Here is a 24,741-nt window from a genome sequence, read left to right on the forward strand (position 1 = left end):
CTTCCAGAAACAACCTACAGAGGAAAAAAATCCCAAAGTGAATTAGGGAGTGCCTGGATTGCAGCTCCCATCCAGCTGCCTGGGAGCAGAGGTTGCTTTGTGCACCTGAGGCTGGACAGGCTTTAAGAAGTTTCAGCTGGAGACTTGGGAAACCTCTCCTTTGCCATGTTAAGCAGCAGGGAACAAAACTGCAACAACCAAGAATGCCTGCATGGCCAGAGTGTCCCATCCTGGCATGCTGAGTTTAGGAGTCATCTACTTCAAAAGCACTTTTGTCCCCGTGGCTGTCTGCCTGCCACAGTGTCTAACCTGCATCAAACTGCTAATGAGCTTCATTCACTCAGAGCTCCTTTGGAGCTCCTGTAATAAATAGCTCTGAAGTGAAATATTATTAAACCCCTATGAATATGAGGTCATATACCATTGGAGGTGATGAAACTTCTCTTAACTTTTGGCAAGAGGAGAGGTATTTGCATTTCTGTTATGCTGTGATATTTATTTGCAGCTGGCCTGGTATTATGCCTGTTGGGTTTGCCCAGCCAGGAGAACCACTCCAGGGCTATTCCTTGACAACCATCGCTCCTGGTGGCTCTAAACTTGAGGTCTGAGGATAGAGATTCAGAAAGCAATAAAGATGGAATTACTCTGAACAGAGCTCTCTCCAGAGAGTGGGATGAAAAGGGGAAGTCACTGCAAATCCATGCTCATTTCACAGACAGCAAAGCCAAAGATGAAGTTTCTCTAAGAGGTTGCATCCCCTTTCCAGACAGCTGTGTAAGTTGTCTTTGGCACTAACTGGAGAGGGAAGGTTGCTGCCTGGAGGAAACCAGGAAACAATAATGAAGGTCTGTCTAAATATTAGAAGTCACTCTGTCTCAAAACTATTTGGCATATTAATCTGTTCCCCCTTTCCTCCTTGAAGAAAGAGGTGCTGATTTGTTAAGCAGTTAGTCAAATAATCTCAGTTTGCTTTTCCCCTCAAAGTTTGTCTAGAGTAAGGTGTGGCTGTGCACAGTTCCCAGGCCTGCCATTGTACAGGGAGCACCACTCCTGCCACTACAGCACCAATCTGGTGCCACCACGTCAGCACCATTCAAGGAGGAAGAATCTTCACTGACAAGTGCCAGCCAGCCCCTGTGACCTGTTACAGAGAGTGGCAACAGGGACCAAAGCTTGAGTGATCGCCAAGCTGTGAAAAATGTCATGGTACCATTTTGTGATGGTGAAATCTGCAGTAAGTTCCTTTGATTATGGACAAAAAAAAAAAAAACACCCAAAAAAAACCAGAGACCCAAAACTGCTCTGCTCGCAACTGTGCTGGAAGCAGGGACTGGCTGACCTGTGCTTACAGCATTGCAGCTTCTGACTCAGATCAGTAAGAGAGGCTGTCACACACCAGCCCCGACTGGCTCTCATCCCAGCTGGGGCATGGCATCAGGAAAAGTGCAGGGAGCAGCCGGGATGTGGGAGCAGGCAGGGTGGGGGGAGCAGGCAGGGTACAACCTGGGCATGGGATCTCAAGTGGGTGGGCACTGCTCCCGTGTTCTGTTTTCCTCCAGCCAACACAGGAATCTTCTCCTCCATTCCCATGTGTCTGCTGTGATGGAGTGAAGGGGAGCCAACTTCCAAGAGTTTCCACCCTCCCCAAAGGTCATGATCCCATTGTTACCACTCCAAGTCAGGGCAAGGGAGGAGCTGGAGCAGAGCTGAAGGGGCAGGAGTGTGTGGACTGAGTTTGGCTAAGGCTGCAGGTAACTAGCTGATTAGAGTTTATTTGCTAGTATACACTCAATTTTGGACCATTTTGCACATGCACAGCATGAAATGGGTAGATGTGCTGCAGAAATATTAATTGATAAGAACTGCAGATGTGCTCTCTGCTTTTTGAGAGTGCTTCAGGTCACAACATAACATGCTGTGCATAAAATAAGCTGCACTGAGAGCACAGTCAAATTTGGATGTCACTTTATTGTGCTGTTTCTGATATTATGAACAATGTTCAAAGAGCCATTTGTGAGGATTTGGATGCATTAGCCCTGTTAAAGGGAATGAAATTCGCATACATCCTGGGGACACAGCATGGGCCTTATATGCTCTTTATTCCACACTGAAGTGGAGAAGAACTTGGGTGAGTGCTGCCTATTCAAACAAGGAGGATTTTGTTTGTGGGTGTCCTGTTTTTACCTGGCTCCCCTGGACAACAGCTGATTAAACTGTTTTGGTGCTGCTCTTGCTTTAAGAATAAATAAATCAATACATAAATTGATAAATTAATTTTTTAAGATTCCCTTTTTAGAAAAGATTAAATTTGTTTCTTCAGATCAATTGCACTGTGAAAAGATGGAGTGTTTTGAATTTAAAATGTTGAGAGAGCAGTAGAGTATGTATGCTGTGCTTGGTAAATGTGCTCTCCTGACTGCTGGGAGAGAGTGAGATAGATCCACATGTCAGAAAACAAGATAAAGCACAGCATCTGCTCTTCCACCTCCGTGTGCTTGTGGGAGTTCTTTCCTGTTTCCTTATTTCCCCATCTATAAATCTAAAATAACAAAGACCTCCCCCACTGGAAGTGGTATCAGCAATTCATGACCATATAACATTAAAACCTGGCAGGAAAGTGCAGTAGGAGAGCAAAAATTATTCACTCCATAAATTATAGAAACATGTCTAAACAAGGTGATAGACAGCAAATCACTGCATATTCTCCTGTCTCCTAATTACCTGGGTGCATGCTTTCTTTAGGTTATCCCTGACTAAGAAACGGCTTGAAAGCAAGCACTGGCATTTTAGGGGTGGCATGAAATCTAAAAAAACCTTTGGAAATTAGGATTGAACAGTGGCTCTGCACTTGTGCCTGTAGTTTTGGGGTGTCAAATCAGGTGATCACTGCCAGATGCCCAAGTGCGCCTCAGCCATGGTGTGTCCTTTGCATCAAAGGCGCAGGTATGTGCCCAGGACCATTTGCACTCTGTGTTGGTGCTTTATAGGGCTGTGGGATCGCAATGATTTTCTAGACTGAGCATCAATCAATCAAGCAGACTGAGAAAAGGGCTCTACCCATGCTGGGTTGATGAGAAGTCGGGTTTTGGCAGAGATCAACTATCCCAGAGCAACAAGAGGATTGCAAGGAGCTGGAAAGACTTTTTTAGGTGTCAAGCCTGCTAGGCTGTCTTTAAAATACTTGTTGTAATGGATTTGGGATTTTGTTACACTGTTGATTATTTCTAGTTGCCTACACAAAGCTGTTATTTTGTTTAAGACTTAAATCAGGGCCTGGTTTATATAACAGTAATTTTAGCTGGGGTTTTGGTGGCAAATACACATTTTCATTCTAGACGAGGGTAGAAAATGACTCTGATGTTGGGTAGAATTGTCCCCTGGGCCACCTGGCAGATAGCTCTGACTTGAGAGAAATGGAGAAGCTATATGGCATCTCTGATCTGCAGAGAGAAGAGGTGCTCATTAAAGCTGCTCAGCATCTCTCCTGTAATTGTTCCTAAAATGTTCACCTTAGCTATATGCTAGTCATACAGTACTACTGTGCTCCCTGGATTCCTACATTCCCATGACACTAGTAACTAGTCAACTGCCCTGGACAAAATGTAGCAATAAATCAATTGTCAGACTCCTCTAAAGTGAGTGAAGTGTTATAAGGCTTAAGCTGCTCCAAGGGCTGGTTGACCTACGAGCCAGTCCGAAGATCAGAGCTGAGGATCAGATGCTGAAGATCACCAGATGTGCAAAAAGCTTTTACAAATGGACAAAATTATTCCTGTGCTGCGTGGGCAGTGTCCAAGCCGAGTCAAAGTGTTGCACATCAAACAACAGGCACAATGAGACTGGGAAGAAAGCAGCAGTGCTCTGGAGGCCATAGCAGGGTGAAAAGATGTCTGCACCCCCAAGTTTTAGGGGTATGAATTCAGAGGTACTGCCTGAAGAAGAAACCCTGCAAATCCAGTACCTTTAAGCACCTCCTGCTCTGGCCTCCCCTCACAAGGAGCCTCTCTCCTGGGGCTCGACAAGACCTTGTGTTTGTGCTGAGGTAAACACTTGGTTAAATCCTGCCATCTTTGCCGGTTGTTAGGGAAGCACATTCTTAGTTATGTCGCACATAATGTTTAATATGTGTGTTTTTAAAAACCCAAGATTTTGTTAATTCTGTCTAGGGCATCATGTCTAAAGGCAATTTTGGTTTCCTGGAGAGGAACAGTGACTTGACCACAGTCAAGTCACTCTGGGGTCTAATGGGTTTTAAAGCTAAGAGGCTCCACCACAACCTCTTCATCAGACCTCCTTCATGTGAACGACTTAGATCGCAGCCCCTGCCTCAATTTCTGTCTTCTCACCAGTAGAAATGCAGTGCCTGATGCCATATCGGCCATCACTAGGCTTCAGAGTTAACAGTGCTACTGATGAGAATGCCAGCCCGTGCGGGGAGCGCGGTAAGAATGGCAAGTTTGGGTCGTACCCGGGACGTTCTCGCAGCCCGCAGGGGTTCCAGGAGCGCCTGAGGCGATTTCCCATTCCCGCGCTCCCCGAGGGCCCCCGCCCCGCCCCGCCGCGCTCCGCCTCCGGAGCCGCCCCAGGTACCGGCGGGGGGGCGGCTCCCGCCACGCGAGCAGCGGCCGCGGGACCGCTCGGCTCGGCTCGCTTCAGTTCAGTTCGGCTCTGCTCGGCTCGCTTTGCTTCGGCTCGTCCCGGCTCGGTTCGGCTCGGCGCCGCCGCTCCTCCGCCGAAGGTAAGAGCCGCGGCTCCTCTGAGGGGGCTCCTCCCGCGCCGTCGGGGCTGCTTCCCCTCGAAGGTAGCGGGGAGGGGGCTGGCGGTGTTCCGCACCTCACGTCCCCACCAGGACCCACAAACTCCTCCTGCCCTCCTCGCCCCGAGCGGCGGGGCTGCACCCGGGCTCCGCGGGACGGGAAGCAGGAGGTGCCCGGCGGGTGAGCTCCTTGCCCCGAGGTGTGGTTTAACGGGCAGCCCTCGGGAGCGGCGGGGCGGAGAGGGCAACAGCAGTTCCATTTCTAAAATAAACATTTCCCAGGAATGAGAGGCGATATAATATTGCCTTATCTCTAAAGTACCCTCAGCCTCGCGGGAGGGGGGAGGCCGGAGAGCGGGGCCTTCCCGGCTGTTCTCCAGCTGGTGCGTAACCCGCCCGTTCCCGTCACCCGGGCCGTGCCCGGCTCGGGGAGGGGGACCAGGTGACAGCAACCCAACTGCTGGGCGATGGAGCACTGCCGGGAAACGCGGCACCCGCTGTCGTCGTGGCTGCTCGGGCAGGGCAGGGACCCGCTGCTGCCCGCCCGAGCCGGAGGAGGCAGCGAGCCCACCGCACCAAACCGAACGGATCCATCTTCTAATTTAGTTCATAAAAAGTATAAACTCTCCCGTTTGTCCAGTTTATGCTGTGCAAAACGCATGTGATATATATATATATATATATATTTTTTTTTTTTTTTTTTTTTTTGCCACGCATTCTGGGACGACGCGTTGGTTTTGCCCGCTGTTTTCTCGGCGCTCGCCCGCAGCCCGGCAGTGCCGTTGGTGTGCGCGGTACCATCAGCCGGTGGGACCGCAGCGGCATCGCCAACACCGGCACCAGTGGCTCCACCTTTTATGCCTCCCAAGGTTCTGTCTCCACGCTGTCCTTTCCTTCTTACAAGCTTGTAGGCTTGTGCAGTGCATCACGTTGATCTAAGTGTAACTTGTCAAAAAAGAAAAAAAAAAACCAAACCGGGGGGAGTAATTTTAACGTGGATTTTCCCATTATATTGTCCTGAGACAATATAAGACCGTGGTCTCCGAACATGTTTCTGTGACATTCTTTGGTGGCAGATCTGGATTTGACTTCTCCTGCTTTGTCTCTCATCACTTATTTCTCACCCAGTGCTGCACTCTCAGTTGTGCAAATAATAGTTTGCAGGGCTTCAGAGTTGCCTGGATTACCTCTGGGTTCAAATAACATTCACTTGTGCATGTTTTTTCTTTTCCTTCTCCAAAGGTAAAAAAATGTCACTGGAACTATAATTTTGATCTGTGTGTTTGTACTCAGAGCATGGGAGCACTGGTATTGCATTATAGAGGGTACAAAATTGAATCCATACACTGCTGTATGGAAGTATGTAACTAAAAGGCTTTTATTTCCTGTTATTTATGCTTGCTATCCTGGAGGTGGTTGTATATGCATTTACTGGGACTTTACTGCCTTCAGGACAGTTTTATCAGAACAATTGATAGTGTAAGTCAGAAGAGAGACAAATAAACCAAATTAAAATCAAGTTTCCTTTGCAATTTTGACAAAATCATGATGCCCTCTTTGCAGACCAAATATATTTTCGGGTGACAAAGTGAGAAGACTTATCAGCTTTAGGTTTTAATAGCAGTAGTTCTTGTGTGCAGCAAAGCAATGCATTTATATTTGTTAACATGATGGTTGTTGTGTGGTAGTCATGTTAGCTGCGTAGTTCAGAGGTGGTTTTTCCTACCTTCATTTTCATATGTTTTCATGCAGCTCCAGATTAAAATGTGCAGGTCACAGCATCACAATTCAGGGTCTTGCATCATGCTGGTTGATTGTAGTGCCAGGGAAGGGCTCTCATGTCCACTTTGCCCCCCAGTATTTAGTGTTACTGGTTGGGCTGAAGAAGTAAGGTTTTTTGAGGCAGTTCTCAATGGCTAGAGCTGAGAAATGTCCTGAACTGGTCATTTCAGGTATGCTTTTTGCTGTAAAAATGTATCTTGTGCTCCAGCTTCTGCATATTTAGTGAGCTCCTGGAAATGTGTGCTTAGCTTAGCATAGTAGTGTTTGATATTTGAAATAAGCAATAGGATTTATGTTTGGAAGTATTAGCTTATTAAAAAATGGGATGTGTGAGGGTGCTTTTTCTAATCCCAGTTAGCAGGTGGCTTACTTTGCAGCATGGGAGAACATCATAGCATAGAGAAATGAATTAACTTATCACAGATTTTCTGCTTGGAAGAGGAGCATTAAAAGGCATCAAATTAGACTTCTGCACTGCGGAGGCATCCTGAGCTGGTCCTGTCTCTGTGTGATTCTGGTTTGCAGGTGGTTTCTACAAGACAATTCCAGTCTCTAGTCACTTGATTTGGTGAGGACAGCATCTTGTTTTTACCTATAAGTGAAAGGTTTTAGACCCAGTGGTGCAGAAAAATCTATAACTGTCTCCTGCTCATTGGTGGAGGGGTGTCTACCTGAACCTGCATATGGCCTCACTCTAGCTTCAGATAGGGTGGGTGCCATCATGTGCCTGAACTTCCCTTATCTTCCACCACCGTGGGAGGGCACGGTCATGTCTTTCTCCATGGAGGGCTGTATCCCAGGGCAGAACATAGCTGTGCCCTGCCTTCCGGCTGGGGAAGGATCAGCAGGGACTCACATGTGTCTTGTAGCAGAGCTGGTACAGGTTCATCTTGTGTGTTGCTCTGGGTGCTTTCATGTCACTGCTCCTTCAGTGTATTCAGTGAGGTGTGAGGAAGTGCTTCACCATTGCCAGTTCCTTCCTGAGAAAGGGAGGCAGAGCTGCAGGGCTGGAGATCCGATGAGGACGGGACCAAATTCCGGATTTCTGTTGTTCTGGCCATCGCTGCAGTGTTTGTGACAGGAAGGAAGGGCTTTGAAGTTGGTGAGTTTTGTAACAGCCCTCAACCTCATCTGTGTGCACTGTTCTCTGGGACAGGGCTGGATTTGAGTCAGCCTCAGCTTGCAGTTCTGTAGACCTAGAAATTGTCTGACTCCAGGATTCCTAAATTCAACAGAATATTCAGGGAGTTGTGGAAATCTCTGCATCCTCTCTTTAGGGCATAGGGAAGATTAAAAATCCCCTCTTCCTTGCATCCTTTGGGAGAGAGCTGAGCTGGGTTCAGTTAGTGGGTCCCTTTTCCCAGGGGAGAATTTTTTATTATTACCTACTTTTCTGTGTATTTTCTGGAGTGGTGTGCTTGCCAACAGGCATGGAACACTGTGATAGTAGGAGAGTGGTGAACACTTAACACCCATAGGAGAGAAGAAGTGGAAACTTATATTTCTTAAAGTTTTTTTTTTTTTTTTTTTTTTTTTTTTTTTTTTTTTTGTTGTTGTTTGTTTGTTTTTATTGTAATACTAGAGTGACTAATTCCTCCTTCCTGAGAATTTTGTTCTGGCTCTAAAATGGACTTTGAGGATGTTGAATGTTGTGCAGGAAATGGGAGATGCATGGTTTGATGTTTGACTCGAGGAAATATTTTTAACAGTCAAACCAAATGTTGTTGTAAAGTAAGATGGCAAAAAAGTGGTACCTGCTGGTTCTTGACTCATGCTCCACACCCAGCAAGTTCTTAAAAATCCTTTAAAAGCTGTTTTTAAAGCCTGTGTTCCCAAATCTAAATGGGAATGAAAATAAATAACCACTGACATTGCTTAAGGTTTTCATCCTTTAGTTGTTATGCATATATTGAACTTTTTTGTAGCATGTAAGATGGAGAAGAAATCCACTACAAGAATCTTCTTGTAAAGACTTCTGGACTCACTAATAAATGAATTTTATTCAAGATGAAGCCCTCAAGATGAAGAGCTCACATTTTAAAAGTAATAAACATAGACTTTCTGTGTAGAGAGTTGAATTGTTTTCGTTCTAGATCTGTCAGTTGAGTGGCATTTAGTTGACACCCCAAAGTCAAGTTCTGGACAGTACTGAAGAGTGAGCCAGAGTCTGTCACAGGGAGCAGCTGTTGCAGAGGGCAGGGCTGTGAGAGCAGGAGGAAATATAACCGAAAAATGTGCAATACTTTGAGCAAGACCAAGCTGCTGTCGTGTTGCCAAGCGAGGTGATTGTCAATTGTGTGGATCCTGAGAAAGGATTTGTGTTTGATCCAAATTCCGGCCTGGAGTAGGTGGCTGCAGCATGTTATTTACGTAAGGTCCGAGTGTGCCCAGGTGTTTTGGCTGTCTCCACAAGGCAAGATAATGTAAGTCAGGATGACAAATGGTGCTATACCCTGGCTTACTGGAGAGAAAATGCACCAGACACAAACTTGGCCTTTACACTGTATTAGCCATGAAAAAGACAACTATGTTCTGTTACGTTTTTCTGCTCTAAATCTGGAATAATTATTACTTTAAGGCAGATATTTTTGTGTAGCTGTGCTATAAGTTGCAGATGTCCTATTGCAGTTGTCTTTGCAGCATGGTAGACTTTGATCCAGGCTTTGTGCAAAACACCCTTGTGTACAGAGGGATTTCAGCTGCTCCTTGGTTCCGTTTGCTTTGCTGCCTTTCTTCAGGAAATGTGTAACGGTTCCTATCCAAGGTTTTCCATCCACTTGTGAGATTTATCAGGAACTTTAATTTTAGATTAGTAATGATAATCTCCCTTTATTAAACTTTAAACTGATGGCTTCGAATGTTTGCTTTTATCTTAATATCTGTCACTAACTCAAGCACTGTTTCTGTTCTCTTTGTACACTACAGGACTTTCCTCTTTACCTTCAGTGGAGGAAGCTCAGACCTTACACAGCACTGTGTTCCCAGCCTAACCTGCCTACCCATTATTCCCTTACCCAATATTCTTATTATTCATCTTTATCATAATCATTGTAATCCTTTTGCTTCTACATCGCAGGTTCAACAGTGTGACCACTCTCTTGATTCATATACTCACAGCAAAGCCTTCATCTCTCTCATGGATTATAGATCTAAATTGGTAACTATCGCTTGCTTGCAATGTTTATTAGCACTTATGTTAGTTGCTCATACTCTGTTTTCTGCTTCTGATAAATCTCTCTTTAGAACAGCATTATATAAGAGTCTCTAAGGTCACGGCCTTGTTTCCTTTATGAGCTTTATCCTTAGGACAGTACACATTGGCTCTAAAAAATTCCATTGCTTGGTAGAAATTGGTTCAGAATGGAAATTCATTTCTGAAAAAGAAAACAGTATTTATTTTCTAGTGACAGAGCACATAAAGGAGTGAGTTTTTATAATAGAAAATTGACCTAGATGTGTAATTTGAGAACTAGAATATTTTTAACTTAAATGTTCTTTCTAAGACTTTTTGGGAAAAAAATACACAAGGTATTAATGCTTTTGAGAAGAAGTTATGTTGCACATTAGTAGCACCTCTCAGGGGTAAGTGTAGAAATACAAAGGAATGGTTTCACCAAATCTGCCTAATTAAAGAAATGTGTGTTACTGGATGATGATGAAACAGTTAAACCGTCACATTTAAATTGTTACTGGTCCTAAATAGCATAAGACAAATATAGGAAATTACACTTTTGGCTTTAAAAATGAAGCATATTAAAAGATGTTTTTATTGCTAGGATTGCCCAGAAGTTGTAATATAGAGAGTACACAGGTTCATAACAAGTTGAATTTGCAAATGTGTCTTAGGGTATAGTTTGAAATGTAAGTTGCATCAGTGTGACCAGGTTTCATGGTTAACTGGGGTGACTGACAGCAGAAAAGGAGATTCTTTCCCAAATTCAGACTTCGTTCTGACACTGTTGAGAGAGAGAATGGGATGTGGAAACAGCATGCCAGTGAACACATGGTTGCTAATAAAGAGACATGGAACCTTCCAAGGTAATGATTGGATTTCTTGTTTCTTGTCTGTGAGAGGATAAAGAAGAGCAGCTCTCCATTAGTTTGTAGCCAAAATCATAAGGGCTGGCAATACTAAAAGTCAACCTTAGCCTTTTTTTCTGGGAATAAATAAATGGCGATGTACATCAGGTAATTTCTAGCCAACACATTAAACTTGTCTTGAAGTCGGCTGTAGGCAAAAAATGTTGCAGAGCAGGGCTTACAGTGACCACTTCCAGTGATTCCTAAGAGAGGAACACTTTGATGTTTTGTGTTGCACTAGAAACCAGTTTGAGGCTTCACCATGATGCTGCTCACAAATTGAGCACAGCTGTGTGGATCCATCTATGTGACAGATTTCAGTGAGCACTAAAGACAACAAAGACTGGTTTCCCATGGAGGTGTCTTAGGGCAATTGGCTTTTTTCTTTTAAAATTCATTAGACCAAAATAGAAACTAAAGGCAGGAGAGCCACTTTGACCTAGGAATATATTCATCGGTGGCTAATAAGCTCTGATTAAGATTTTATTGCTTTAGAGCTTTTGCAGCATCCTGCTCTTATGTGGTTTCTTTGTCTAATAAAAGATGAGCTCACACTGCAGGCTTTTTCCTCAATAGGGAAATAATAAGGTATCTCAGAGCTACAAAACTGCCTATTCCCACAAAACTAGTTGGAAGTGGCTGTGTTTGAGACCTTGCTCCCATTGCTAATGCATGTGGGGAAAAAAGATTGTCAATATAAGTATGCTCTTACAAAAATGGGGGCTACCCAGGCAAAAAACTACATGATGCAAGGTCTCATGCTGAAGTGTTCTCAAGGACAATCTGATTGGCAGCTTTTCCCTCTCCTGTGTAACAGGTTTTAGGTCCTGTAGCAAAATCTTTCCTGTGTAAGTATTTTATTTGAGGATTAGTCCAAGACAGTCAAAATGAAACAGTCGAGAGCCTCTCCTTTGCCCTCTGTGTGCCAGCTGTATTTGACCTGGTCTCCTGTAACAGAACTCTCCTTGGGCTGTGTGTTTGTGTGAAACAGCAGAGATGCTGCTCTGTTTGGAGCCATCCTAAAAGAGCATCTGTGGCTGTGTGCCCAGGGAGCAGGGGTTACACTGCCAGCTAAATGGCCTTGGGCCAAGGAGGGAGGACAATCCCCTGGGAGCAATGGCTGTGTGAGCCTTCAGGTGATTTGGGCAGGAGCTGCCTGACCTCAGCATGTTGTCTCCATTTCCCTGTGCTGCAGAATCTCCTCCAGGTGCAGAGGGCCTGCAGGAGATGTGATTTCGTGGACCTTTCTCTCAGTAGCATAGCAACTGCCACCACTTCCCACTGCTCTGTCCCCTCTGCTTGGCTCCCTCAGCCGTGAGGGATCAGGAATTGAACCAACTTTCCAAACAGCCCTGCAAAGCAGGAGAAGCTGTAGGAGGATTTATTTTTAACTGGGATCTCTCTGTTCTCTGAACTACCTCTCTGCAGGGTCCTCAGGGTTGACATGACTAGGGAGTGCTTGGAGCAGGAGTGAGACAACAGGTGAGGGAGAGAAAGGGAGGAGAGGAGGACCAGGAGAAAGGTCTGCTGTTCCCTGGCTTTGGGATTCAAGCACAAATTCAGGGGCAGCCTTGCAAACACTTGCAGCCCAAGTGCTGGTGGAGCATAGCTTCAGTAATGATCTGCCATCAGAGGGATAATCAGAAATTAGTATGAAAGTCCTTTCAGTTTCACTCCATTCACTAGAGGGGAAAGGGAAAAGTGAAATTTAAGCAAGGGAATGGAGTTTTCTTTAAAATTTTTGTGCTCTGTCTGCCTCTGGTGATTCAAGACGCTGACCTGCAGCATCTTCAGCCAGTGCAGAGGCCAGTGAGGGTTGTGCTTCTATGACAACAGCCCCACGTTCTGGACAAGTATCATTTGATCTTATTCTCTGTGTTGTGCTTCTAACAAAGCTGCTCAAGCTGGCCACATTCTATAATTGCTTTTTCTGCTGGGATCTGAAAGTCACATTTGTAGCCAGGTACAATTCTGATTAGAGCAATCTAGGAGGGTTAATAGAGGCAGCAGTGCTTCAGTTACAGGATCAGCTTGGAGTGTTTGGATGGGTTCTGGGCAGGCAGGGGTAGAAAGAAGATACTGATTCCTGTATGATTAGTACAATACCATTGTTAAAGGTCTGCTTCTCAATCTGTAAAAGACCAGGCTTCAAGTGATGAGGGTTTCTCACTATTTTGAGCCTATGTGAGTGGAATGGAGAAGTAGAGATTTTAATTTTTTTTTCTTCTTTAGCAAGTGCACAAGTATTGTCAATGGCATTTGTAGAGATTATAATGTGTATGGGGAAGGTAAATTACTCAAATAGAAAATTTTCTGTCATCCAGTGTGGTGATGGTACAAATCAACTAATCACCTGATTCATAATTTTTGCAGCTGAGATTTCTCAGGATAAGGAGGCAGTAAGTGCATTGGCCTGAGTGTCTGAATGGAAGTTAGCCAGATGTTGAATTCTTCATTTTAGAAATTCCTGCTATGAACCACAACACATGGGTAGAAGAGCTGTTTTCTAATACACTAATGAGAAGAAAATTTGTGGTTGTGTTTTCTGGAGTGCTTGCAAAGGACTGTAGACTGACTGAAGAGCAGCTGAAGTTCAGAAGAGAGTGTATCAGAATTATGCTGTATCCTACTGAGAAATACTTTTGGGAAGATTTTAATGCATTCTGTGCAGCTGTTCACTATTGAGCTACTGATAAATTTCTTCAGAAACTGCCCTTGTGAATGCAGTCTGTGAACGAAATGTCTGCTGCACCAGCCCTTTTCTGTGTGAGAAAGTTGCATATGTTTAATCTGAGATAAACCGTTGTGCAAATTGTACTGAAGTTTAAACCAGGTTGCCTTTGGTTTGTTTCCCCTCTGCTGGAAATTTAAGTGAAGTTATCTTCCCCATTTAAACTGCCTTGGGATAGCATTTTGGTTTAGAGCTGTGAATTTTGAACTTTTTGTTTTGGTTTTGTTTGGGTTTGTGGGTTGTTGTTGTTGCTGTATTTTTTCAGTGAGTGGGTGAAGTCCTCTGTGAAGGTGAGACTTGCTAAGAAGGAAGGCATTTGGGCACATGCTGAGAGTAGATATTGGAGTGAGTTTAGTTCCCAAAGGTGCCTGGGAGTTTGAGTTGAGGAGAAAATTACTTCTGTGGATGCTGGGTGAAGGAGAGACTTCTGTCACTGCTAAGTGCCTTCTGACTGCACACGAGTGGCCCAGGCCCTGGTTTGCATAATAGCTGCTAATTAAACTGTGCTGTCATTGCTCCAATTTGCCAATCCTGTACCTTGTTATAAGGAGCCAAGACCTTTGCTTATTTGATGTGTGGTAGTTTCAAACGGCATGAGAGATTAAAAGTGTGGTATATCTGTTAAAAGGTAAAGTTTCTTTTTCCTTCTCTGTAGTAATTTGCTTTGTCTGGTTGTGTTCTGCACAACCAGAGGTGAAAAGTCTTACCTCTTCCCACCCACTGTCTGAGCTGCACACATTAGAGAAGCCACGGCTGCTCATGGCCCTTAATGATTTGTATTCTGCTGTTGTTTTTTTTCTTCTGAACCTAAAAGGGATAATTTATCCATTCCAAATGCTGTCTATATCCCCATTGGAGCCCTCACATTTTATACAGTCTTTATTCCAATTGCAGTCTTAGGAGTAGATAGGTGTTGAATGGATTCAAAGTTTCTAGCTGAAATTCCTGTTTTTTCATCTTTTCCCATTTCTGTTTTTTCTTCTATAAATGTTGAGGAGGGAACTTTTCTAAGAATAAAATGGTGGTGGTGCATGCACTAGAAGTGTGGATTTTCCATAGAAGTAGTAAAAACAATTATTTAGGTTTATTTACCTTGGAGGCTGCTTGATGAATTGCATGGTTGGATGCACTGTCAAAGATTTTAGTTCTTGGTTGCAGTTTATTGGAGCAACGGAAGTGGCACCCTGCCACTGGAGTAAAGAATGCTGTTTCCCCATGAGTATTTGAACAATCTGCAGTAGCCATCTGTTATTTTATTAAATACAAAGCAGTGCAACAGGTGTATTTCTTGGGTTTGGAAGTCTTACCAGCACAAGTGAACACCAAACAGGATTAAAGCCAGAATTTAAAAGAAGATTTCAAAGTGTGCTCCTCTTTAGTCAGCAGATAGAGTGGTTGTGACATTAGAAAGTGGAGAGATAACCTAAACATATGGTACACAGTTAAGGAAAACAAATGCTGAACTGCTCTTAAATCTGTTCTTTTTCCATGTTTGTCATTTTCTTAGATGGCTTCAGTAACAGATGCCAGATTCAGGCAGAAGGATACTTCAGACCAAAATTTTGATTACATGTTCAAGCTCCTGATCATTGGCAACAGCAGTGTGGGTAAAACATCCTTCCTCTTCAGATACGCCGACGACACCTTCACTCCAGCCTTTGTGAGCACAGTGGGAATCGACTTCAAGGTGAAAACAGTTTACAGGAATGACAAGAGGGTGAAGCTGCAGATTTGGGTAAGTGCCAGCACTTTCAAAGATCCTTTATATTAATCCCAGCAGAGCTGTGATGGTAAAATGTGGCTTGTTTGGAAGTGGATTTTTGGATTTGTGTAGATTTTGTTGTGTGTGGCTGGACCTTTGTGTCCCTGCAGTAAACTGAGGGAGTTCTCTTTGTGTCTGTCTCACTCAGCTGGTGAGGGTTCTGATGTGGTCCAAGCGGCAGCTCTACATTTGAGTGCACTCTACACACAACTCATACTGTCAATTTATGGCCTCTACCTAAGATATTTGTATCTTCCTGTAACTCATGTACCTGCTCAGCACTCCATTTCTACCCAATTTCTGCCCCATCTAAGAGCTTAATCTTCTAATTGCTCTACATACACCTGGTTTGTAATTCTTTAATAATTGCATTTAAATGTCAAATTACAGTAACCACAAATGGGTTTTTTATTTATTGTGGTGATCTTGAGTAGTAAGAATCTCAAATGAAGTGCTTTTTTTTTTTTTTTTTGTACTACAACTACATGTTTCATTTTATTTCTGTGTTGCTGGGTACAACGTAAAACAAATTATTTAATAAAGGATCCTTTTCATGTTGTAAAATCCTGACATTGAAACTAAGGTAGGTCACCTGATATGAAATTGATTGAATTAATTTAGGGTTTTGGCAATAAAAATGTTTTTACTTCAGCTCTTAAAGCAACTAAAGATGATTTCCATTTAGTTGATCTTTCTGAATTTTGGAAAGTGAAATTTTCTAAGAATTTGTGTAAAAGTGAGACAGAAAAGAGCATAAAATATTAGAGTTTTTTTCAAAGACACTGTGATTAAAGTGAATTAAGCAATAATCTTAATTAAATCTGTTAGAGGGCTTCTGGGCAAAAATGGCTTTAATAACCTTAAACTTCTTTTGAAAAGAGATGTCAGGTAAATTCCTCAGAGGGTGCAATCCATAGGACCTGTAATACTGGAGTTACCAACAACACTGTTGATTTAACATTTATTTTTTAATAAAAGGTACACCTAAGTGTTGGACAGTTTCCAGAGTAACTTGTGTTCTGTTCTTTCTTTTTGCATGGATCCCTGACATGAGTCATGATTCAAGGACCTTAACAAAACCACTATGTGCCTCTATCAAAGCCACAGTATTTAAACCTGTTTGTGTCCTGCCTGTCCTGGATTATGTTTGTCATTCAATGTGTTCTCCAGGGTACATGAAGTAATAATGGGGTCCATTAGCATACCAACACTATGGGTTCCTACATGTGAGAAGAAAGAGTTTTCATACCAACCTGTCTTACAATTACTTTTTAAAACTATTTACAGCTGCTGTTGAGTTTCTGGAAGGGTGGGGCTCTGTGGCTCCATTGAACCCTTTGCTCTGACTTACAATTTTCCAGTTATGTTGACTTTTTTCCAATATGCTCTCCCTAAGCTTGGCATTAAGCCTTATCTGAATCAGATTTAATGTGAAAATAAGTGAAGGAGACGGTACAAGTGTTTGACTTAACCACTTCAAATATTTTTCTAAAATCCAGAGAAAAGCACTTCTAGGAACCTGTGATGTTCTCTTCTCTACAGACCCAAGTTTTTTTCAGTTCAGGGGTGCTTGTGGAGCTTTGAAGTGAGCACAGCTGTGACACACTGGAGGTGCTCAAGGGCTGTGCCAAATAACCTTGTTCTGTGTGCTGCAAGTCTCAAGGTGAGAGCACTGCTGTGCTGTGATCCAGAGAGATCCATGATCAGTGGGACTTTCTTTACACTGCCTGTTGCCTGTGTTGAACAGAAGAACAGAATTTGGGTGCAGGACCCAAATTCTTGTGTTGCCTTCAAGCTCAGAAGAGCTCACTCTGCTTCAAGGGCTGAGCAGGTGCACGGAAAGGCTGACAGCTGTGTCAGTAAATGTCTCTCTGGCCTGACTCCTCGTTTTGTTTCTCCAGCAGAAGTTGATGAGCATTTTAAAGCCAAAGATCTTGCATTTGTGTTTGTGCTGAGTTTGAGGAAGTCTGTATTTAGTGAATCAGGATTTGACAAGCTGTCACATGGAATGATCAGAAGAGTGCTCCTCTGTTTGATTTTGGTGTCATTAGTGGGCCTCTTGCTTTGTTGACATTAACGCCTCAATCACCCAAATTGATATTTTAATAATCAGTTGTGCTTGTGACTAAGCAGTCTGGGAAATGATCTGCTTTGAAAAGACTTGAAAGGAATATCTCTTTAGCTTGAGAGGAGCAGGACATAGCAGAGATATTCATGATGTTTTTAAGGTAGAATGACAGCACTGCTGCTGCATATGGAAGCAGTAAAATGGTTCAGAGAGGGGTTAATGAAATAATTTTTTGTTGGCTTTTTTTCCCCTTTCTTTAAAGAACTCCAAGATCAGTTGACTGTTTCAAATATTTTCTGTCTTGTTTAGGAATGGTGGTGTTGTGCTAATAGAATAAATCAACTTTATTGAGAACATTTGTTTTGTAGTTGGATGAGACTTAGTAATTTAATATCTAATTAAAAACATTTATTATATAAATATATTCATATATAGATATTTACATATATTATAGATAGCTACATAAATGTAATTCTTGGATTAGATTTTTTTTGTGCCACTGCCATCTGTAATAATACTTTTATGTAAAGCATCTTCCTTTGATTGGGTTGTAAGGAGCCAATTTATAATATCTCTCTGCATTTCTTGATCAATTTTGTATTCCCAGAGTTGCTAATTACTGTTTACTGAAGGAAAACTATTATATTTTCAGCTAGGTATGTTTTTTTGTTATAAATAAATCTCAAAGGTAACATTATTATATTCTTAGCAAATGCAAACAGTTAATACTTAATGCAGAATTCAGGTTGCCTAGCAGCTAGAGAGGGCCACTTTGTCCAGATCCACATGGAAGCAGGGTGAATGAATAAAAGTGATTTCAGTTTTAGGTAAGAGCAAGGTGAGATTTCTTTTTCTGCCTTCTGTGCATTTGTGTGTCTATTGCTGGTGAAGAATAATGGTGGTGAAAATGACAGCAGAACTCCTGCTGCAATGTGGCATCGAGAGGAGCTGCTGAGGGGCACCCTCTGGCCCGTGTAGTGGCCTGGTCTGGGTTCATTACATGAACTCTTTGCACAGTCACATAAATTAACTGATAGAAAATCATTGGCAGGGTTCAGCCCCAAACACCCAGTACATACTTTGTGTGAGGAATTTGATTACATTTCCATGATACTTTTGTGCAGCACCTTACACAAAAGACTCTCAACATTGATGTGATTTGTAATAAACATAACTAAATACAGGGCTTGGCAGCTGATGTTACAGTTGAAACTACTTCCCCCCCCCTTTGTAAAAAAGCAGCAGAGATTAAATTTAACTTCAGGTTAAAAGGCAGAAAGGCTGTGATGCTCAGACAGAGGCAGCATATTTAGACTGCAGTAAGATTTTTCTTTTAAGGAGCTGTTTATCAGAATTAAACTGCTAGGATGAAGGTTTTTCCTTCTCATTAACTAAAATGTCTCTGTGGCTTAGCTGCTGAAACCTGTTGGGGTGTGAGATTAGCTTTAGTGGATGTCTGAAGCACATGTTACAGCTCTTAGGCACAGCTGGGGAGAGGACACAAAGCAACATTGCTCTGGGTTTTTTGGATCTTTAAAAACAGAAATATGACAACTGCTAATTATACTGAGTGGCAGTTACCACTACAAACCAGAAAAGTATAAACCAAAATAACCCCCCTGCTGTGTAGCTGTCCAGAAGGCAAATACACAGTATTTTTAACAGCTTTTTGTATCAGACATTGCCTGGATGACAGGATCATCTTGTGCAGCTCGCCTCTTAGAGAAGGGATGCAAAGCAGTAACACTGGCAACTGAGTTCTTTTTCTTTTTCTTTTTTTTTTTCAGTTACAGGAGGTAAAATTAGAACACCATCGTATTTGATTGTAAATTTTAATGTTAATTGCACACTTAACCAAAAGCTAATTATGCATTTCAGATGAGAGAGTCATCTATTCCCAAGGCATCCTATTCCTGTCATGGTTTTGCTAAGTTCCTTGCAAGCACTGACTTCAGGCTTGAATGCTTGCACAAAACTTGTTTCTAAAAAAAGAGATAATAAGGTTCAGTAATTAAATGTATAGATGTGATAGTGATGGGTGTCTCTAAAGCACTAGTGGGCCTGATTCTGCTTTTATAGACTCAGTTGTTGTGAAATTCTCTGATATGCTGTTTGGATGAAGAACTAAAATGGAGAAATTCATGATAGTGAGAAGATCTGGTTGATCCTTATAAGGGAGTCAAGGATTGCATTTTATTTGCAGCATTAAGAACTTATTGGGTCCCAGGAATGAAAATCATTGTGTGTGAGTGGATGTAAAGCACTGCTTCTCATGGTAAAATACAATGCAAGATATTTGACTGGAGAAGAGACGCAATAACCGTGTCTGTAATTCAATTCCAAGGTCTTGGTTATATCTCAAGTGGTAATACTTCTGCTTTGAGAAGAACTTGGTGCTCATACCACTCTGAATGGCTTTAAGATTAGAGTTGCAAGGGTGATACAAAGGAGAGAAATAAAAACTTGGCAAATAAGACCCTTGACAAATAAGACAAACTGACTGATGGGTCAGTTACCCAACTCACTACTGAATTTATTGAACAGCCTAAGCTTGCTGAGCAGGGCATTGCTGTGTTTGCAGTCAAACAGTTGACATGGAGGGTTTATTTCTGTTTATAGTTAATCACCTCAATCTCATTGTTATCTCATTATAACACTGCATTACAGTGAAGGCCAAATTCAACTTCAGTCTAAGCTCTGATACCTCTGCAGCTATCCCTGCTGACAATACTGGATTTGCTCTCACTGCAGGTGTAGTATCTCTCTGTGCTCCATCTTTGCAGAGTTACTGTGCCCTTGGAGGCCTTGTTTTGTACATTTCAGTAAAATGAAACGTGTTCAGAGGTACGAGGCTGTATCCAGGGGCAGTGTTGAGTGTGTGTTTGTTGATAAAGAGCTGTTGGTCGTTCAAAGGTTTGGACCTTTCCTAGAGAAAATGGACCAATGCTGACTGTTTGCTCAGTAGAGGAAGAGCTGTACATGGGAAATTTCAAGGGAATTTGCTTGATGAGGTGAGGCAGTTAAGGTTTGAGAGGACAAATGAATTGCCAGCCTCCTGACGTTTTGCATTTAATGCTTTTTTACCAGAAATTCAGAATAGATATTTTGAAGTAATTTTATATAAGGTCTGAGACTCGTGTGCCTTGAAACCCTTTCCTGTTCTCATCAGAATCACCCCTATTATGATTTTCTTTCACAATTTTATCTTCTGCATAATGACTGGGTATATTCTATATTTAAATATGCTGGGTGCACGGTGATCAGTTATGAGATAACACAGGGGGTGGAATTTATGAGTTCTCACAGTGTTTGTCTCAAGCGAGCATGTACTTAGAGTGCGTCACATTTGGTCAGATGAGAAAATACAACTGCTGTGCTTCCTCCCATTTATAACTTTCATCCATTGTGTTGTCTACTGCAGTGCCATATTTATGCAGCACTTGAGTACCTGAATGGCTGATTTTAGAACTCAAGAAAGGGAATCCAAAATCCCAAGAATGTTTTTCAGGTGTGAGAAATTGTACCCTATAGCTCAGCTGGAGTACCTAGGAATTTAGCAGCATGTACTTAGTGATTTATTTTCTGTTGTCCAGCTGTTCAACATCATCCTGATTCATTAAACAGCATGAACTGAGCTCCCAGAAATAAGCACTAATTTTCTGTATTCTGTTGCACTGGAGGCATTGGACTCTGCAGACAGAAGGAAACATTTGTGAGAAGCACCAGAAACTGGACAAAAAAGCAGCACATTCCTGCAGTGTGGAGAACTGGGAGGCTTATGGTTTGCTGGTTAGGTTCTCCATCTGCAGAGCAATGTAATGTTTACCAGGTGACACTGATATCAACCCAGATTTCTGGTGAGCTGTTCTGGCTGCCCAGCAAATGCTAAAGAGAGTGACAAAGTAGGAAACATAAATTCCGTTTGGGGTAAGATGTATCTTCCAGTAGCAGCTTAGCACTTTGCATTTTATGGCTGGGGTCACTCCACTGCAGCCCAAAAGTGTACCCTGAGCAACCCAGTGGATCCTCCTCTGCTTCTGCCACAGTCTGGGTTTGCAGCATTGCTGAGATGTTCCTCCATCAAAATGGAGCTGCCAGTCCCAAGTGTCCTGCTTGGCTCACACATGGCATCTTGTGCTTCTGTTGTGCACTTGCATCTTGTTTGAAAATTCCTCTAGTATTGCCAGTTCTGCTTTGCATCCATTTCTGTGCTAATCAGATACTCACTGCTTCACTACTAATTTGTGTTAGAGACTGAAACAGGAGGTGGCAGGAGTGTTTGAAACTTGAGGGGAGCAGGTGTAAGTGCAGCAGATAAACACTGTGTTATGAGCTGCTGTGCTTCATTAACTGAAGTACCTTCATGTGATCTATGACTGAAGTGATTGAACTTTGTGTATTACTCAAAGAAGGCTCGATGGTGGCATTTTCTCAGCCAGATTCTGGCTGGCTTGTCTCTCTGACAAACTCATGCAGACATCTGCAGCAGTGCTGGAGGGTAAAGCCACGGCGAGAGAGCGGCCGCTGTGGATCCGTGTGTGCACAGATGCTCCTGGTGCTACCAGGTTTTACTGTCCCTCTGCTTTCCTTGCAGCCAGAGCAATAAAACAGAACATGCAGGGGACCTGTGCTTGGGATGTTTACGAGGCAGAACACTCACCCTACTGCTGTTTTCGCTTTTCCATGTGCTTATTCAAAGGTTCACCTGCTGCTTCCCCTCGGTGCGTCCCTGGGTCGGCGCTGCCGCCGTGGCAGTTGTGAAGTTGCTGCATGTTCAGTGCCATGGTAACTGCATCCTGCTCTGCTGGCTGCCAGCAGGCACCAAGCCTGCCCAGTTGTGAAAGAAAGCGAGTGCTCCAAGTGCCAGATTGTGGTAGACTGGCATGAGTCAGCTTTGATAAGTCCAGGTGAAGTCCTTTACCAAGGACTGCAAGTCTTTTCTTTTGAGGGAAAAAAGAGAAATAACTCCCATCAATGTGTTTTGGATTTTTTTTTTTGACTCTAGAAGGATAAAAAAAGTGTTTTCATTGGAATTACCACCAAGTGCTAAATTGCTTTCTTGCTCTGCAGTTTAACTTTATGCTGTACACATTCCTGTAAGGCTGGGCTACTTTTCCCATTGTTTCCTCTTTGTGTTGTGCACCCTGGCTTGCTCTTGGAGAGGTTAGAGACCACCTTTGTAAGTACTTTTGCACTAACTGCAAGGTGAATTCTTGCAGAGAACTGTAATAACAACATTTAAAATTGTGGAGTTGTGCCTAAGAGTGAGCAAGTAGAGCTGGGGAAAAGTGAGGAATTCTTGTTTGCTTTTTACAGAGGAAATACTCTGACTGATAAAGCACACAGGTGCATCACTTAATTACACGGAATAATAACACTGGAAACTTACAGCAAGCAAAGGTAATTAAGGAATGCATTTTTCAAGTCTTTCATGTACAAGAGTAGAATGATGAACCATAATAACTTCTATGCCTGTGTTACCCTCTCCTGGCCCTCACTGGGTTGGAGAACCACCAGCACTGTGAGGGCTGGTACTGTGAGAGCGGTATAGTGAGACACTGAGGTGAAGTTGTCTGAAAGAAGGAAGGAAGAAAGGTTGTGCTCAGTGCAGCATGATGGGGCTTGTAGCAAGCCTGGCTTAGCTAAAACACAGCTTCAGCTGACTGTGTTGTGCCCCCTCCACCTCTGGAGTCCTGCTTCTGGCATGTGGGGCAGAAGCAGGACTCCACTGTGCAGTGCTGATGTGTCCTAAAGGGAGCAAGAGAGTGGAGTGAAAACTGGGGCAAAACTTGTGTAGAACAAAGTAGGACCATGACAAGAAAAACCCCAGTGCCTGTAATGAATGCATTAATTACAGTGCAAAACAGCACCAAAGAGCAGTGCTATGAATGCTGGCTTGCAAGCAGCAAGGAGTGGCCCTGAGCAGCAATCCCAGGAGGGCTGGAGGGGTGGAATTGCTGTTGTAGAAGTGTCAGTGTGAACTCCAGGTGAATTCCAGCCCTTCTGGGAGTGGCTGGTGTCTGGGCTTCCTGAGATGCGGAAGGGGGTTTGCTATTGGCAAAGCTCTTTAGCTGGTTTTTGTACACCTTTCCTCACCAAACCACCTCCCTAGGTTGTTTTCCTAAGTGTGAGAACAAAGCACAAAAAGGACTTGAATGGTTTGGCTGATTATGGGAACTCAGAGCTTCAGTTAAGCAGTATTTCTGTACTGATGCCCATTCTGACTGTTGTGGTATTATTATGCAACTGCTGCAAATCCATGCCTGTTTAAGGTGCCTTACCCAGCTAAAACGATCTGCTCTTTTAGAAGAATGCACTTCATCTTGAAAACCGCATGCAGGAAGAGTCACTACTGCAAAGATATTAAATGAGGTAAATCTCTGAGAACTGCTTAGTCCCTCTTGAATTTTGGGGGAATTGAAAGTGTAAAATTAGTAATTTCATTCCACTTGCACTAGTTAGTGATTTTAGGGAAAAGCAAACTCTTGAAAGGGAAGAATCTGCATGAAGTCCTTTTCTGTGATGTTCTTTCTACTGTTCTGAGTTGCACAGGCCACAGTAGCATGTTCAAAGCTATGGCCATCGTTCTGAGGTCTTGGAAATACTTGAAATTACTTCAGTTTTTCTGGTAAAATTCTGATATAAATATGTGTAGGAGCTACTTAGTGTTCAAGAGACTGCAAGAAATGGAAAGGGAGCAAATTCAGTAAAAATACACCATTGTCATGGCAAAACTATGATTTCAGTAATCTTTCACCTAAATCTGGAAGTGGTCTTGGTCTACAGGGTATTTACTGCTTTAACAGGAAATTTCACCTGAGTGAGTAGAACTTGCTGAATCTGGCTGAAAGTTGGACACAGCAGCACCTTTGCATCAGTGCAACATCAGCTCTAAGTGATTTGTCAGTTCTCCCATCTGCAGCAGGGGCTTTGGGAATCCTCCCTTGCCCACCTGGCTGGGAGACCAGGAAGCCGTTGTGTGTCAAAACCTGATGTTGCTAAGTGATGGCAAAGTAGCCACCTGCCTTAGCATTTACAAACCCCAGTGCTCAAACAGAAGGAAATGAATAGCTTTATTTTCCATTAACTGCATGCAAGGTGTTTATTCACTCTGGTCCTGAAAGTATCAAACATGTGCATCCCTTTTACTCCAGCTGGAATCTTCAGAGTTTTCAAGTCCCTGGAATGGCAGCTGTTTATTCTGCCTGAGAATGCATCCTCCAGGTAATGTTGTATTACTCTATAGCTGTGAGAGACACTGCAGTCAGTTTGATGATTTAAAAAATACAGACTTCAAAAGAACCAAACCAACAGCCCAACCAAAAACCCAATACAAAACCAAACTGCTTTTTATTGCCTAATACAAAGGCAGAGAAAAGGTGGTATTTGTTTAGTTGCTTATAATGTCAGAATCCGTGCAATAGCCTTCTTTATCTTTTCACTCCTTTTTGTTTGTTTTTTTTTTTTTTTAAGTTATAGCCTATGTGGTCAAGAAAAATTATAGCATTGCTTCATTTTCTTACTATATTTTTTGTGAAAGAAGCTGAGAAGAAATACAGATT

General features: G+C 42.8%; 1 protein-coding gene across 1 annotated transcript in view; it reads left to right on the forward strand.

The window, feature by feature from the left end:
- Window positions 1–4,601: 4,601 nt before the first annotated feature.
- The window catches only part of RAB3B (RAB3B, member RAS oncogene family), a 50,815-nt gene continuing 30,675 nt past the window's right edge, over window positions 4,602–24,741 (forward strand). Inside the window, exons 1-2 of the mRNA XM_009088718.4 lie at window positions 4,602–4,738; window positions 14,857–15,084. Of these exons, the coding sequence (XP_009086966.1) occupies window positions 14,857–15,084 (228 nt within the window). The 5' untranslated portion in view covers window positions 4,602–4,738. The remainder of the gene's footprint in view (window positions 4,739–14,856; window positions 15,085–24,741) is intronic.

Source organism: Serinus canaria, chromosome 8, assembly GCF_022539315.1.
Source record: "Serinus canaria isolate serCan28SL12 chromosome 8, serCan2020, whole genome shotgun sequence".
In the NCBI taxonomy this organism is placed as follows: domain Eukaryota; kingdom Metazoa; phylum Chordata; class Aves; order Passeriformes; family Fringillidae; genus Serinus; species Serinus canaria.